Source organism: Marmota marmota, unplaced genomic scaffold (genome assembly GCF_001458135.2).
Source record: "Marmota marmota marmota unplaced genomic scaffold, marMar, whole genome shotgun sequence".
Taxonomy (NCBI): Eukaryota; Metazoa; Chordata; class Mammalia; order Rodentia; family Sciuridae; genus Marmota; species Marmota marmota.
This window is the reverse complement of record NW_026000174.1, coordinates 32,997,950-33,013,359: the sequence shown is the minus strand read 5'-3', so window position 1 is coordinate 33,013,359 and position 15,410 is coordinate 32,997,950. Positions and strand designations below refer to the sequence as shown.

At 46.8% G+C, this 15,410-nt stretch overlaps 1 protein-coding gene across 1 annotated transcript in view; it reads right to left on the bottom strand.

Moving 5' to 3' along the window:
- Slc6a5 (solute carrier family 6 member 5) overlaps positions 1 to 14,259 on the bottom strand; it is a 50,852-nt gene extending 36,593 nt beyond the window's left edge. The window contains exons 1-5 of the mRNA XM_015476395.2: positions 13,986 to 14,259; positions 12,122 to 12,658; positions 9,408 to 9,546; positions 6,708 to 6,839; positions 6,225 to 6,398 (exon numbers count right to left, since the gene is read on the bottom strand). Coding sequence (XP_015331881.1) covers positions 6,225 to 6,398; positions 6,708 to 6,839; positions 9,408 to 9,546; positions 12,122 to 12,658; positions 13,986 to 13,988 — 985 coding nt within the window. The 5' untranslated portion in view covers positions 13,989 to 14,259. The remainder of the gene's footprint in view (positions 1 to 6,224; positions 6,399 to 6,707; positions 6,840 to 9,407; positions 9,547 to 12,121; positions 12,659 to 13,985) is intronic.
- Positions 14,260 to 15,410: the final 1,151 nt, after the last annotated feature.

The following is a 15,410-nucleotide window of genomic DNA, read 5'->3' as shown; positions in this document are numbered from 1 at the left end:
GTCACAAAGCAAACAAGCACCCTCTCTTTGGAATCCGTCCTCTTAAATTCTCTGCTATGAAATAAAGAGAAAGGATCATGACCTCAGACACCTGTAGACCGACCCCAGGATGGCAACACCAACAAGGAGGGCACAGAATGGAGGACACAGAGAGAGGCGGGGACCGTGGCCAACAGAGTACTCCAGCCAATCAGTGCCAGGCTTTTTCAGATATTCTGGCAGAAAATTTAGATATTTGTGTGAGATCTTTCAATTTTAAAACGTTGACAGCTGGGGGTATAGCTTAGTGGTATGACATTTTCCTCATATGTTCAAAGCCTTGGGTTAGAGCCCCAGTACCACTAAAAATAAATAAAATGCTGGAAATGAGTTACAATTGTTTTAAAATATCTCAGGAGGGAAATCATATGCAGCCAATATCTGGCCAGTGTGTCTATACCCAATATCTGCCCTCTGTGGAACAGCAAGGCAGGCAAGCCTACAGGTTAAGGACAGCTTGATTAAGTTCTTTTATTTGTCCATGCCTCCATCTTCCAGTAATAGTCATATCTAGTTTACAGCATTGTTGCAAGTTTCAAATTAATGAGATCATGAATTAAAAAAAAAAAATTTGCTGGGTGAAATGAGGCACACCTGCAATCCCAGAGCTTGGGAAAATGAGGCAGAGGATCAAAGTTAGAAGCAAGCTGCTCAACTTATCAAAATGCTGTCTCAAAATTTAAAAAAACAGAAAAAGAAAACATGAAAAGGACTGGTGGTGTAGCTCAGTGGTGGAGTGTGCCTGGATTCAATTCCCAATAGTATAAGTAAATAAGAGAGAGAGAGAATTTTTTTTTTCACAAGATGTTTGGCATGCAGTTGGCTGGCACTCAATAACTTTTTAGCCATAACTCAATCATCACTGTTACAGCTTTTCATGCAGTGAACATCTCTGATCCTCAATATCATCTCCCCCAAGCCCAGTAGCCTCCATAAATTACCTACTGCCTTCCACACATCCTCCACAATGCCTCAGAATATTGGGTAAAGAGTAAAACAATAATCATAAGACTCCTTTCCCTTTGCTGAATTCTTCAGACTAGGATTTTTCAACAGCATTCCTAAGGCCACTTGGGGTCAGATAACTTTTTCAGGAAGCTGTCCTGCATATTGCAGGCTGTTTAGCAGCACCCCATCCTCTGCTCACTAAATGTCAGGAGCATTCACACCCTGCCCAGTTGCAACAACCAAATATGTCTCTGGAACACTGCCAGATGCCCCCCATAAAATCCTGGGCGGAGAAACTCTGCTTTTAGATATCTCTAAGTAGCTTTCTATTCAATATTATCTTCTTTAGTTTAATCAAATAACAGTTTCAGGAGGATTCCCAGCTAATAATCAAATATTTACTCGGGAAGATTTTGTTCCCCCTAGCAACAAACTGAACCAAGGCAATTAAAGCGCTATCCATAACCCTCTTTGGCAAGTAAGCGCAGGAATTCTTTCTCTCCCTCCTGCCCCCAAATGGTGTCCATCTCCGAGGACCAGAGATCTCTAATACTTGGGCAAATGTCAAATTCCTGCTTCCAAAATTGCCATTGTGGAGCAGGCAGGCTCCTTCCCTAAATAGCGCCTCTGGAGGTTTCTGGATCACTGCGCTGCAGCAGTTCAAGGTGACAGTTGCTGCAGCAATGCAGCAGCCTCTGCTCGTTCACTGTCTGCAGCCTCAAGTCTCCTGCAATATCCCTTCCTACCACTGGGCGGCAGGAGCACGCTTCCCAGCGCAGGGCTCCGTTATGTCTGCAAGCGAAAACGATGGATGGGCCTTTCTCATCACTGAGCTGCGGCCCAGCAACCCCGAACAAAGAACAGTGATAATGATCGTGCTAAATTGAAAAGCTGTTGGAATGGGATTCTCTTTATTCGGGCAATTATTAATAAATGGGAAGACTAGGGAGAATAGGAATCATTTAATTAAAGTTCTAATGAAAATTGAGCCATTCCAGAAATAGAAATGATATTTATGTTGTTCCCATTTGGAGTGACCCTACTAGCTCCTATTTTCACAAAGCGGTTGCTGGTCTTACTTGGCAGGGCATAGATTAGTTGTTCTCCATTATAGATACTTGGAGGGTTGAGTCAACCCAAAATAGTGTCTTCTACAAATTGCACCTTAGAAAATAGGTGTAAAACTCAACCTCTACCCATGGGTAGACCTAGGTACAATGCCCTGGCTGCTCTGTGGTGAGGTAGAGCTCCCAGATAGCATATCCCTAGCAGCACTGAGAGACACATGGGACAACCATTCGCCTCCTGTGGTTGAAGGTCACAATGATGGGCCATTTATCCCCTCTCTCCTAGGACAAGTCCTTTTACCTAGCTGTAAAAGGGGTTGAGAAGGAGAAGTGAACCTGAAGGCCATTTGGGACATACATTTGGGGCAAAAAGATTTTTCTGTCTCCTAAGTAAGCCTCACTTGGTGTGTTCACTTGGGAAATTGTACAGGAATATCTGTTGTCTGGACTAACAATTGTCCAGCAGAGCAGATGGCTCTACAGCTGTCTGCATCTCTGCAGGTCAGGTCACTATCACCTTTTCTAAATCATACAAGAACCCCACAATATCAGTCCTCCTGCAAGTGACAGCATGACCCCTGGGAATGGAACACTCCCAGGCGCAGATAAAACCAAATGAGAGATGGAGGGGCTGCACAGAGGAAGAGTGGGGGTTTGACACCTTGTTCTTTTAACAAAAAAAAAATTAAAGCAATGGCTAAGGATGAGATAGGATCTGCTGAGCCTGCCCATAGGCTCACAGGGAATAATCAAAGTGAAAAATGTCCATTGTCTCCGCTCAGAGCTTGCACAGTTTTTATGGTTTGTACCAGTCGACCAAAGCTTAGCTGTGTTATGTCTCTACTGTGCCTTTTATGTTGCTATGAGTCAGACCGGAAACAACAAAACCAAACCAGGGCAGGATCTTGCCTGTCTCGGGCCCCTACCCTCGTGTGTGGTCCAACTGACAAGCTCAATTTACTTTTTAAAATGGAGGGGAGGTACTTACTATAAAATAAGAGCATGATAGAAAATACAGAAAAGAATGGTCTCAAATCCACCACTGTTAATATTCATATTACTATTATTTACTAGTAATATGCATATCCATGTGCATATTACTAGTAAAGATAAAATTATTCTAAAATTCACATCTTGCTGTAACATTTAACATGATATGATGAGAATATTCCCATGTTTAAACTATGGAATAACTTGATAATTGTATGAATTCTGTCAAATATTTAAGTGCTTCTACTGTTTTCCAATATTACAAGCATAACTGTAATTAACAATTTTGTATAGTATTTACCTGACCCTAATTTCCCTCATAAAATAGACTTCTAGAAGTGGAAACTGACAATTCACCCAAGCTTTCTTCTTATCCCATAGAATTTCAATATCAAACATCAGTTAGAGAACAACTGGAGTAATATCATTTTGCTGGGACTTATGGAATAGAACCTTGGACCAAAGATTTTTCAAGAACCCCGGACAAACAGAAAGTCAGAGGTTACGAGACCCAAATTCTAGTACTGGTTCTACCTTGTAACTTAAAGCTTGAACCTTAGAGTCCATTTTGCCACCTGCAAAATAGTGATCATGCCACCTGACATTTGGAACTCAGAGGGCTCCCATAAGGAATGACAGAAACATTTATAAAGCCACTTTGTAGATTGGAAAGCATTTAGCATAGTGTTTAGGTCCATGGCTTTGGAAAGTGGGTAAACTTGGATTCAAATCCCATGTCTACACATGGCTAACTCTATGACTTTGAGCTCAAATTTTTTCGCCTGTAAAATGGAAACAACAATAGAACTCATATGTTATTTGTTGTCCACCTTGACATTGATAATTCAATAAAAGTGTTAAAGTTGGTGCTTGCTGTGGAGTAAGGGATGCACTTATATTAGCAAGTATTGTTAGTAGAGGAGAATGGTGTTTCTAAACTACTATTCCTCCCGAAGGACAGCTGCAGGACACTGTCACTATGACTCATGTTATCCCTGAGGCGAGTCCCCAGGGAAGAATCCCATAGAGCCTGAATGACCCAACAGCCCAGCTCTATCAGGCAACCTCTTGGAAAGTCACTTCCCTCACAGACACAATCTGGAAAGGACAAGCAGGACTCTGGGATGAGTTGGGATCATGAGGTAGTTCTGCATTCTAACATGGCAACCATCTTCAGGAAACTGTTCTGGCAACTGATTATTGGTTGTGACTCTATACAGCTACCAAGTGGGATTGTCCCATACAGCAGCTTTGCAGAGCTAACTTCTGTGCAGGGCAAAGAATGTGGGCTACTCCATTCCAAAACTGTCTAAGGGGAGCCTAATTAAAGAATGTGGAGTGGCCCTGGATTCAGTCCCCAGCACGCATACACACATGCACACAGATGTGGGCCTAATGGTTCTTCTCCTTGGTTGCACCTGGAGAACTTTAGTCATACAGATCCCTAGCCTCTGTCCCTAAATAATTTGATTTTAATTGGTGTGGGTGAACCCTAAATAATGTTTTGATTTGTTGGTTCTCGGGTAATACTAACATTCAGCAGCTGAGCTTGAGAACCTTAGAGAGACTAAGGAACAGACTCTTGGTCATATAACCAACTCCTTAAATGCTTAAATTAAGTATGTCTGGTTGTTAGAAATCAGCTTTGTGCCCCCAGAACCTAAGAATCACGGAAATGGTACAGATGAGCACACCATGGCTCACAGAGACTAAGGAACAGACTCTTGGTCATATAACCAAAGAATCGCACCTCTGGAAACCTTCCTAAATCTCCACCCCTCTATTCCTGAGCTCTTCCAGGTACACAGGGTTTGGATTCAATGGGCACGTGTCTCTAGTTTTAGTTCCCCTTCAGTCTTACTCAAAGCTTCTCCAGGTGGAGGCTGGACATAGTGTGTATGTACAGGCACCTGAGGGTAAACACACTCCAGTGGGAACTGCTATCTTTAGGTGTGTATGGCTCTCTTGGGGGTTGGGGGGTGTTTATCCTTTGCTCTTACACACAAAGAGTCAAACATTGCCTGAGTGCTGCACTGGCACTGGCAGAATACAGTGGGGAAAGAGCTGGTTTGGGAGGCCAATACCAAGAGCCAATCATAGATAGCATAAGCACATGGCCTCAGCATGAACTCAGCTTAAGGAGAACACAGATCTACCAGGGAAAAAGTAAACCCTTTGCTTAAGGTCCCCATGAAAATGACCAAAGCTTTCAAAATTGACTGATACTAATGCCTTCTATTTGTAGAGTTTTATACCTTTGCAACTGCCATCATATCCCTCATGTCTTTTCTCCATACAATAGCCCATAAGATAGATAGGGTGCAGAATAATATTATTTCTATTTCTCAGATGAGGAAAACAGAGATGCAGAGAGAAATTATTTGGCCCAGACATACATACAGTCAGAAGCAGAGACAGCTTATAGACCAGAGTCTTGCTCACATATCTGCCCTGTTTCTCCTCCCTTTCATTCTTGCCCTCCACCCAAGAGACTGACAGTTGACCCCAAGACCTCAAGTCCTAATGGATTTCACACCTGCAAAGTCTTCCAGGAACACCCCCTGACTTCCCAGCAGATGTGCCCTCCTCCAGGCACTGTGTTATGCACACTTATCTCCAAGATCTAGGCCTATGTGTTTGCTCCCATATTGACCTTGGGCTGAGCAGTACTTTGTGAAGGGTGTCCCTAGGATCACTTGTATCACTCTCCTAGACTCTAGAACCTAGAGCATCACTTTTCAAATTGTGCTGTGCTTGATCTTGACAAAATGCAACTTCTAATTCCAGAAGGCTAGAGAGAGGCTTTCAAACCCCTCCCAAGTAATGCCGCTAGTCTGACAAACACTCTACGAAACAAAAGAAGAACCTAGACTACTTTGTAAAGCTTGAAATTTCCTGACCCCACTCAATTTCATTAAGCCAACTGCATCCTGGGTAGGACTATGAATCTGCATTTTTAACAAACATTAAGCTATTCATGAGCAAACAAAAATTGACCATTCCTCCACAGAACCATGAATTCCTTAAATGCTTAAATTAAGTATGTCTGGTTATTAGAAATTGGCTTTGTGCCCCCAGAACCTAGTATAGGACTTGGCATGCATAATATGTGCTCAATTAATCTTTGTTAAATTAATAAGTTGCTCAAAACACACACAACTGAAGTACGTCCAAACTTACCTAATAAGAGTTTGGTTTTATCTTTGCATTCTGGCGTGTTCCAAGGGTTGTTGCAGGAGCCCCAGGGTAGCACAGACACAAAGGAGGCAAACAGGTAGAAAAGTGTGTAGCAAATAATCACATTGTAGTATATGGCTATTAGGACAGAGATGATCAGCATTGCGATGCCACAGCCTGCAAAAACAAAAATTCCAGGGGTTCATTCCACCTCAAATCCTATTGAATGCTAACGGTTGGGCACAGGGTGAGGACCTTGGTCTTGACTCTCTTGTGCAGATGGATGCACTAACAGTGGAAGTGAGTCTATGTCTACCTGGGGCATTGAGACATAATGCCAGGAATTCAACAATGACAGACTTGATCTTGGGCTATTCTTTACTAGGGTTAAATACTAGGGAGTTCCATCAATCATGAAAATAGAACTTCCTTCCCAGAGCTGTGTGGTGGCAGAGAGGGCAGGAATAAGAGAAGGTCTGGACTCACCTTGTAAAGCTGGGATAGCCTTCCACACAGACACTGGCCCCTGGCTGGCAAACTGGCCCAGTGACACCTCTAGGAAGAAGATAGGCAACCCAGCCAGTGCCAGCATCATCAGATAAGGAATGAGGAAAGCACCTTGGAAAGAAAGAGTTGGACGTGAGAGCCCCGGAAGGCAAAGGCATGGCTCTGGCCCACCTTAACCCTCTGGGTTAGGAGCTGGGCCTCCTCTCAATAAACTAAAGGACAATTTATCCTCTTTTCTGAAGACGTGTTTGATATTCTAAATCAACAAGAAGCACCCACAAGACATGTTAGAACTTTTCTCAAAATACTATAAGGGTAGACAGGCAAAAACACTCCTCATTTCAATTTCTCACCAGACAGGATGCTAGGGGTTATATGTTGGTGAACTTTTCTTTACAGTCATTCAATTTCCCAAAATAAAGTCTTTCCGGGGTTCAAAAAGTCATGCCTTCGACTCACTATTGGAGTTAGATCTGGTAAAATCTCATCAGAGCTGAGACCTTCAAGGACTTAAAGTCTGCTCAGCTAGTCTCCAGAGACCCTCCTTTATGTTACCTGCACATCTGACAACCAGGTAGAGCCCGGCTCTGCTCCACAGGCAGCCAGACCCCTTCCCTCTCCCCACCACCACCATCACACATGTCTCAGCTTCCTTTACATGAGACCTCCTCCCTTCCATCCTTCAGGGTTGACAAGTGCTCCTTCCTTCAGGTAATCTCCCTTCTGTGTCCTTCCACAGTACCTGGCCCCAGGCACTCCAAAGTATTTATGTGGGTATCTTGTCTAGGCTAGGAGCCCCCTGAAGCTCTTCAATATAGGTTTCCCAGAATGCACTACCTAGGCCAACAGTACTTGGAGGGTCTCCACAGGCTTGCTGGGTTCTCTAGGGTTCTTTCCCTTGGAGGATTCTTTGAAGTTGTTTGAGAGAAGCTTGAGGAATTGCCATGACCTTTGAAAAGGTTTTCAGCAGAAAGTGACTTTGCAAGGGTCAAGGTTAATTCAGGGGACTAGGGATGCCAGAGCTCAGAACACTGCTCAGTCAAAAAAATCATGAAAAAAAAAAAAAAACTGATCCTTGGGAGTCCTAGTGTTATTCCCACATTTCTTCCAACTTTCTGTCCACCAGAAGGGCCTTTCTGCCCAATGGTTCTCACAACCACCAAGGTCCAGCAGGAGCCAGGGAATAAAACCCAGGATCCTGCTGTAATCCTCTCTAAATGGGGTTTTTGAGAAAGATGTGGATTGTGCAATCCTGCTCCTGAGGAAGGGGCCAGCTCCCCACCAACCCTGAGGGCTGCAGTAGGTATCAGGATCCGCAGTGCGGAAAAGGCTGCCTCCGCACCTCCAGGTGCCTGGCTCGGCTCAGATGCACCTGGGAACCGTACTGCAGGCACAATCCCGCACTCTGCAGATTACCCGTGGACCAAATTGGCATGCTGAATCCCCTTCCCACCCTTCATTCCCATACCCAACTCCCTTTAGGTCCCTAAGCTTCTTATGGCACCTCCTGCCCACTTTCTGCACACTGTTCTGAGGACTCCCTGTGGGAAATGAAATAGAAACCCAGGTAGGATGTCTCCATTCCCGCGGCTAGCACAAATTCTTCTGCTTCCAGGGCACCCCTATTGCAAAAGCTCTGCGGTCCTCATAAGTACTTGTCAACGTGTCCTAATTTGGAATAGAGATCTCATCTATTACCCATTTTAATTGTGCCCTGGCGCAGCACCTGTCCCTCCTTGTGCACCAAATTCGGCCTAGAGCCAGACCCAAAAGACAAAAAGAGGGGGAAAATGAGTAAGAAAAAAGACCTATGGATGGGGCCACGCGTCTCCTCCCTTTGGTTCAATTGAGAAGACATGGAAGGGAGCTCTAGGGCAAAGTCCTTTCCTAGAGGGGACTTGTCAGTTAGCTGACCTGGGGGCTAGCCACCTTCCCTGTGGTGCCTCCACCATGGGCAGGCAACCAAGGGGACTCCCGCTATGTGGGATCTTTTCTCCTTGTACAACGAATTCTAGTGGCCCCATAACCGGAATGGTTTTCGTTCAGCAGCAGTGTATTTCACTAAGTTGAGGACAAAAGGTAGCAAACATGTTTTTGCTAAGGGAGTTTGCTGAAATGAAAATATGCCCTGCTTTTGCTTAGGAGTGTGTTGGGGTGGGATGCTTCTGAGAGTCTCAGAGGGTATGTACGACCTCCAGCCCCTCTCGGCTGGCAGCCCTTGGCTAGAATGCATTCTGCACACATTCCCAAAGTCTCCAAAGGAAGTTCTGCTTTCCACATTATAATATCAAAGGTTTTTAATTCGGGTTGCCAGGACTGCAGGGCTACTGAATCTAAAGGTGATTCCGTGCGGGGAGTACCAACACTTCCTTAATACTTGGCACCGAACTTCCCTGCGCCCTTGTCCACTTGGCTCAGGACCCGGTCCCCCAAACTGGGCCAGTAGAGGTTCCTGGGGCCCCTGAGCCATCTCCAGATGAAAGCCTCCGGAACCTAAAGCCAAAGGTTACACCGCTCCTGCCTCCTGGCTTTACTTTCAAACCTACGGAGCCAGGAACTAGAGTACAGGAGGCGACCCTGAGCTTTCCCTCCCGGCCCCTGCCTGAGGGCTCCGGCCCCCTCCAACCCTCAAGTGCCCGCCCCGCCGCGCCGCAGGCGGAAAGAGCTGAAAAGCCATACCTCCCCCGTTCTGGAAGGCCAGGTAGGGAAACCTCCAGACATTGCCCAGCCCCACTGCGTACCCCACCATGGACAGGATGAAGTCCAGTTTGCTGGACCAGTTCCCTCGGGCCTTATTCTCATCCCCTTGCTCGTCCTCCTGGGGGCGGAAAAGCACATTGTCGGATAACAGCCCCGGTAGGTCCGCAAGCAGGCCCCATTCCTCCCCTCCCCCCAACTGGGGGTCCTTCCCAGCAAGCAGTCCCCAACTTTTCAACCAAGGATGCATCAGCAAGCAGAAACCCAATTCTAAAGAAAGGATGCATCTACAAGCAGGGCCCTCACCCCTCAACCCTGCATTGAGAGTCAGCAAGCAGGCCCCCAATTTTTAGGTGAAGATCCATTTTAAGCAGACCCCCCTGAGCCCCTCTGTCCCAAGCCCTACAGTCAGGGCACACAGCAAGCAGCTTTTCCAAACCTTTACATGTAGACTGATTGCAAGCAGGTCCCTTCATCCCAACCCTTCACCAAGAGTTCATTTGGCAAGCAGTCCCCCAACATCATGCCTAAATTTCCCAGCAAGCAGGTTCCTGACCAACTCCTCCCCTCCCCACAAAAGCCCTCACTGTCCACCTTTCTTCATTGAAGTGTGAGCCAAAGCTAGAAAGAGAGCTGCAATGCTTAAAGCCAGCCAGAGCCTCTGCCTCACTTTCTCTATTAATGCCTGCAGCAGAACCTGCCTGATCAGCAAATTAAATCCTTCCTTCAACCCTGGGGCAAGGGAGATGGGCAAGATGGAGATTTGAAGTGAAACACGAGAGAGAACAGAGAAGGCAGAGATGGTGAGATAGGCTTTCTGAAACCTTGAGTGCTCTAAACTTTAGTATCAGCCAGATAGATAACCCTAGGCAAGGCACTTGTTCTCAGAACCTCTGTGTCCCCATTTGTAAAATGAAGGGCTAGAATGATTGTCCCATAAGGCAGCTGCCAGTTCCAGCAATCAAAGAATTTTGGGGGCTCACTTCTCCAAACTCACATAAAATGACTTATTGGGGGACAATACCTGGTTCAGGAATGCTTTACTAAATGCTGGGCTACCTCAGATGATTTCTAAAAGTGTTCAGGGTAGCTAGGCACTGCACAAGGTCTCCAGGGACTCAGGCCACTGCACAACTTCTACCTCCTCCACGTTTTATTTTAACACTGTTCTATAGTCCCGCACTGCTCTACAGGCCAGCCGATCTGTGGTCCCAGTGGTCCGGGGCCGCCGCTTCCAGGAAGAGAGGAAGTCCAGGGGAGGGAGAAGGACCAGGGTGGGTACCAGAAAGGCACAATCAGATACATGAGCAGGTTGAAAAATAAAGAACTTTCAAGAATCTGAACATCTGCAAAATTTCGCTTTACTTCTCCCACACACATTATCATCTCCACGTCTAACCCCACCCTCCAATCTTTGGGGTAGATTGAAAAGGGTGGGAGTTCCGGCTCCTTTTGCCGCAGTGCGGAGGTTAGGCAAAGCATGTGAAACAAAATTTCATCTCCACCTGGGGTCACACTGTGGAGTGTATGCTGTGAAAGGCAGATAATACACAAAGGCCAATGCTCAAGGAATAGACCCCAAATCCAAGGGCAAGTGGGAATGTCCAAGTTTATATTTATTTCTAGTTATCCTAACAGCTGAGCTTCTGATGTGTGGGCCTGTAAATGATTAAGAATGTACGTACAAGTGCATGTATGTGTTTATGTACACACAAACAGTAGTGTGACTAAGGTTAGAATGAGTGTATAAATCACATCTCACATGGGCAGACATTCTGGTCCAGCATTCTCCCCTACCTCCCCCAATACACACACACACACACACACACACACACACACACACCACATAGGCCTAGCCCCTGAGCCCTGGGAAGGAGATAGAAAAAAGGCAGGCAATGGGAAGGGGAGAGTGAAAGAAGAGAGAGATAAGGAAGGAGAGAGGCTGGGGAAAAATGGAAACAAAAGCCCATAAAGGAGCAGGCAGTTGCCTTCATCCCTACCCCAGGGATTGGGATCTGCTCTGTGGATTTTTCATACCTCTGGTTGAATTGTAAAGAACCAAATGCAGGGGCAGAGCCAGGTGGGTGGAGCCTGACATTTATGTAACCGAAGCGGTCTACATTAGGGGCAAAATTTGATATGGTTTTGGAAGAGTCCAGACAAAAGTTGGCCCTGAACCTTAAGCTTCAGTAGCTCTTGTAAACCCGCCTCTCACCAAATAAGTTCACAGATGATAAATGTTAACTGGAAGTTTAAAGACTACAGAACATATATTATTATCCACCGACCCTTCCCACGGGCTTTTCTCTGTTTCTTTTAAATCATAATTTAAAAAAAAAAACAAAAACAAAAACGAAAGACCCAGTCATTGACAGGCGAGGGAGTCGTGTCTGCATAAAGGGGTAGAATCTATCTGCTTCAACTATTTCTTAATTTGCACCCATATTCTAGCTACCACAGAGGCTGGGAAGGAGCATGTCGCGGCCCCTCTGGCAGGGTCACTGCAGCCCTCGCGCCCTGAACTGACGACCCCAGCGCTGTGCGAGCTTCTGAAGCCCCAAAGCTGACTATTGCATCCACCACCTGGCACTGCCAACCGGTCTCCCCATCAGCACACGTGCACCCGCCACGGCTCAGCTTGCCTCTCGCGCGGCTGGAGAGCAGGCGGCGGCACGGATGGCATACGACCAGCTTACCTGTGTGGCAGTAGTGGTCACGCTGCCCGGGAGCACCGATGCGATCCCATCTGTGCCCAGCACCACGGTGCTCTGGCTCATGTTCACCCAGCCCACAGACGGGGTATTGTTCCGCTCCAACGTGCCCTTGCCCACACTCACGTTTTCATCCCCCTCTGGGCCGCGCAGAACCGGGATCTTACAGTGCAACGCGTTGCCGGGCCCGGCGCCCCCAGAAAGAGGGGTGCCCTGCGCGCTGTACCCTTCGCTTAAGTCTGGAAGGGCCGCTGAGGCCGCCTGCGCCCGCGGGCTACTGAGTTTGCAAAACCCCACTCCTGGCCGCTGGGCCTCGCAGACTCGTGCATCTTCGGACTGGAAAGTTTGGGCGCCGGTGGAAGCGGATCTGGGCACACGTGGTGGTGCAGCGACGGCGGCGGCAGAGGGAAGCTCCTGCTCCGGGCTCGTTCTTGGTGCGCACGGGCTCTCCCGGTGGTCCGGGGCCGCCGCTTCCATGCTGTTGACTGGTTGTTTATTCCTTTCCTTGGAAGCACTGCAATCCTGCAAACACAACGTCAAGTTTGTGCAAAAAAAAAAAAAGTCACGGCAGCTTAAAAATATATGCGACTACATATAAAGACTTTCACAACACAGGTCCAGACACAATATCTGGGGGAGCAAATGGAATCTGGATTCTTTTTTCTTTCACCAGTTCAATTAGCATTTCTCAATTAGGGAGTCAATAACCAGACGACATAAAGAAGCTAATATTCCCTCTGATGGAGGATGAAACAAAAAAAAATAGAATTTTTTTTGAGGGGGGAAGGGAGAATGGAAATAGCCCTACAGCCATGAGTTCCCTGCCCCTTTTGGATTTCAAATCACGGTTGTGGGGTGCCCGCGTCTCCATCACCATTGTAGAAAGATTCTTTAATTTTCCGCCCCATTTCCTTTGTCATTCAACAATGCACATTGCCTTTTTTTTTTTTTCCGATAGACAAGCTGTGACCACAAAGCTGATGCCCTGGCACCAGCCAAGGCTTGAGGCCACGTCGGTTGTACGAAGCCCAGTGCTCCAAACCCACCCCCGCCCACCAGGTAGTAAAGGCAAAGATAAAGATCAAGATCAGAATAACAAACAAAAAAGCAATAAGCCAGACTTAAAACACAAATTAGTAATTGAATTGTTATCTTTCATGACCTACATTCACTTACAGATTACCAGAAACACAGAAGAACGTGCAAAGTTTTGTATTTTTCTTTTTAGCTGCACTCCCCCCCCACACACACACACACCTTCCCGCTTGACTCAGGACCAAAACTCGCGAATAATTTTCATGAGCTTCCTTCTAATTGAATTTCAAATGAAAAAAATTGCCAGCAGTGGGTTTTCCATCAGTTTTCTCCCCTCATGTTATCTCTCAGGGCTTCCTACACATTAACAATAATACTTATTATACTGAAAAACTAATCACCCCCTCAACCGCGTGCCTCTCATCTAACCCCCTTTTACACATTCACAGATCAGAACTCCTTAATTTGCACCAAATCTAAGAACAACTTCAGCCATCATTCGTATCTGAAAACCTCTAGGACCCACAGCGATTCTCCCGTGTACCGGCATCTGACTTTTCAGCACCGAGGACAGTGCCCGGGATCCTGTCTTGGGGAGCCGCCGACCCCTCACGTCTACAGCCTAGGAAGCTTCTTTCTAACCTCAGGTGATGCTCTTTAAGTACAAATAGAGTACTTAAGGCGAAAATTGTTTTCCTTGATCCCTCTGGCCCAATGCACAGACATTTCGAAAAGAAATATCCTAAATGAAACTGCCCTATTACCTTAACCCCCTTTCCTCTTAAAAACAAACAAACAAAAAGCAAACACTCACCATATCTGACACAGGCAACAGATTGAACCAGTAGAGTGAAACCCGCTATTAGTAAGACTGGGTTTGGCTCGGGTAGGAGAGGCGCTTTCTATATCTCGGTGGGAAAGGCCGGGTTTGCGTCAGTGCATAGCAAGGTGCCCTTCGGTTGACATCTTCTTGATAATACAAGTTTGATAAATCATTGCCCCTTTGGATTCGAGTTTTAAAGGGACAACAGCCTACAGTATGCTGGCCAGTTGTCACTTGGGCAGGAGGGGGCTGCGTGTTTGGCGTGACTCATGTGGGTCTGATTACTAAACCAAAGCGGGTGGGAGGGCACGACAAAAGTTTGCCTCCTAATTAGGGGAAACATGGGAGGGACACGTCCCACTGCACCCAAGGCGAGGCGCAGCCGCGGACAGAGTGGATTGGGCTGTCTCACTGAGAACGGGGAGGGGGTTAACTGACTACCGTTTTCCACTAAATTCCATTGCTATTTCTCAAGACTTCGCGGATTCCAAAATACTGTGCCGGAAGCGGCCGAGGGTCTGTCTGAACATAGCCCCACAGCTCTGCAACGGCCGGTACATGCATGGGTCCTGCATGCTCAAGGGTGTACCTACTTTGCCTGACTTCAGATTATCACATCCCTCTTTCCCAATCAGTCTTGGGGGAATCCTGGGGTTTTGCTTAAAAATTTAGACCGAGAGAAAATCATGAGTATCATCGAATGTTTTCATTGTGATTTTTAGCTCTTCTAAAAAACATTTTAGAGAAATAAGAAGGAAATTATTTCCATCACTGACCTGGTTCTCAGGCCCCTTTGAAATGCAAAGGAAACTCACTTTCTTCATAGCCCTTTTAATGAAACCCCACAAAGAGTCAGGCCTAATTTGAAAACGCAGGGTCTTAGAGACCCCCCACATCAAGAGGTCAGGGGTTGGCCGTTTGGGAAGCCATCAGGCAGACATTCAACCATACTGCAGCGGGGATTGGGGGTGGCCTTGACAATTAAACGATTGACTATGGACTTTCCTGTTAGTACAAAGCAATGGCTAATACTCCCTAAAAGGGAAAATACCTTTACAAAAAAGATGTCGGTTGGAGACTATAGAAGGGGATTCGCAGCAAAAATACTTTCCTATCCTTCTTTTCTTGCCACTGTAGCTGGAGGAACCCCTAGCCTCGGGAATGAGAGCTATGGAAAGCACTTTGTCCCTTCCCTGCAGCCCGCAGCCGGGTCCACTGCCTCAGGGTCCGCACCATCTCACTCGGCTGCGCAGTCTCCACACCGCGGGAGGACAATGAGGCTGCGGCCGGCGGCGGAGGCTGCGGCGGCAGATTGCGGCGGGCGCCTGGGGCACTGTGGAGGCCGCTCCTTCCTCCTCCCTAACCCTCCCAGGACGGCTGTGCTGGACGCCTCTGTGCGCTCGTCCTCCCGCCGGG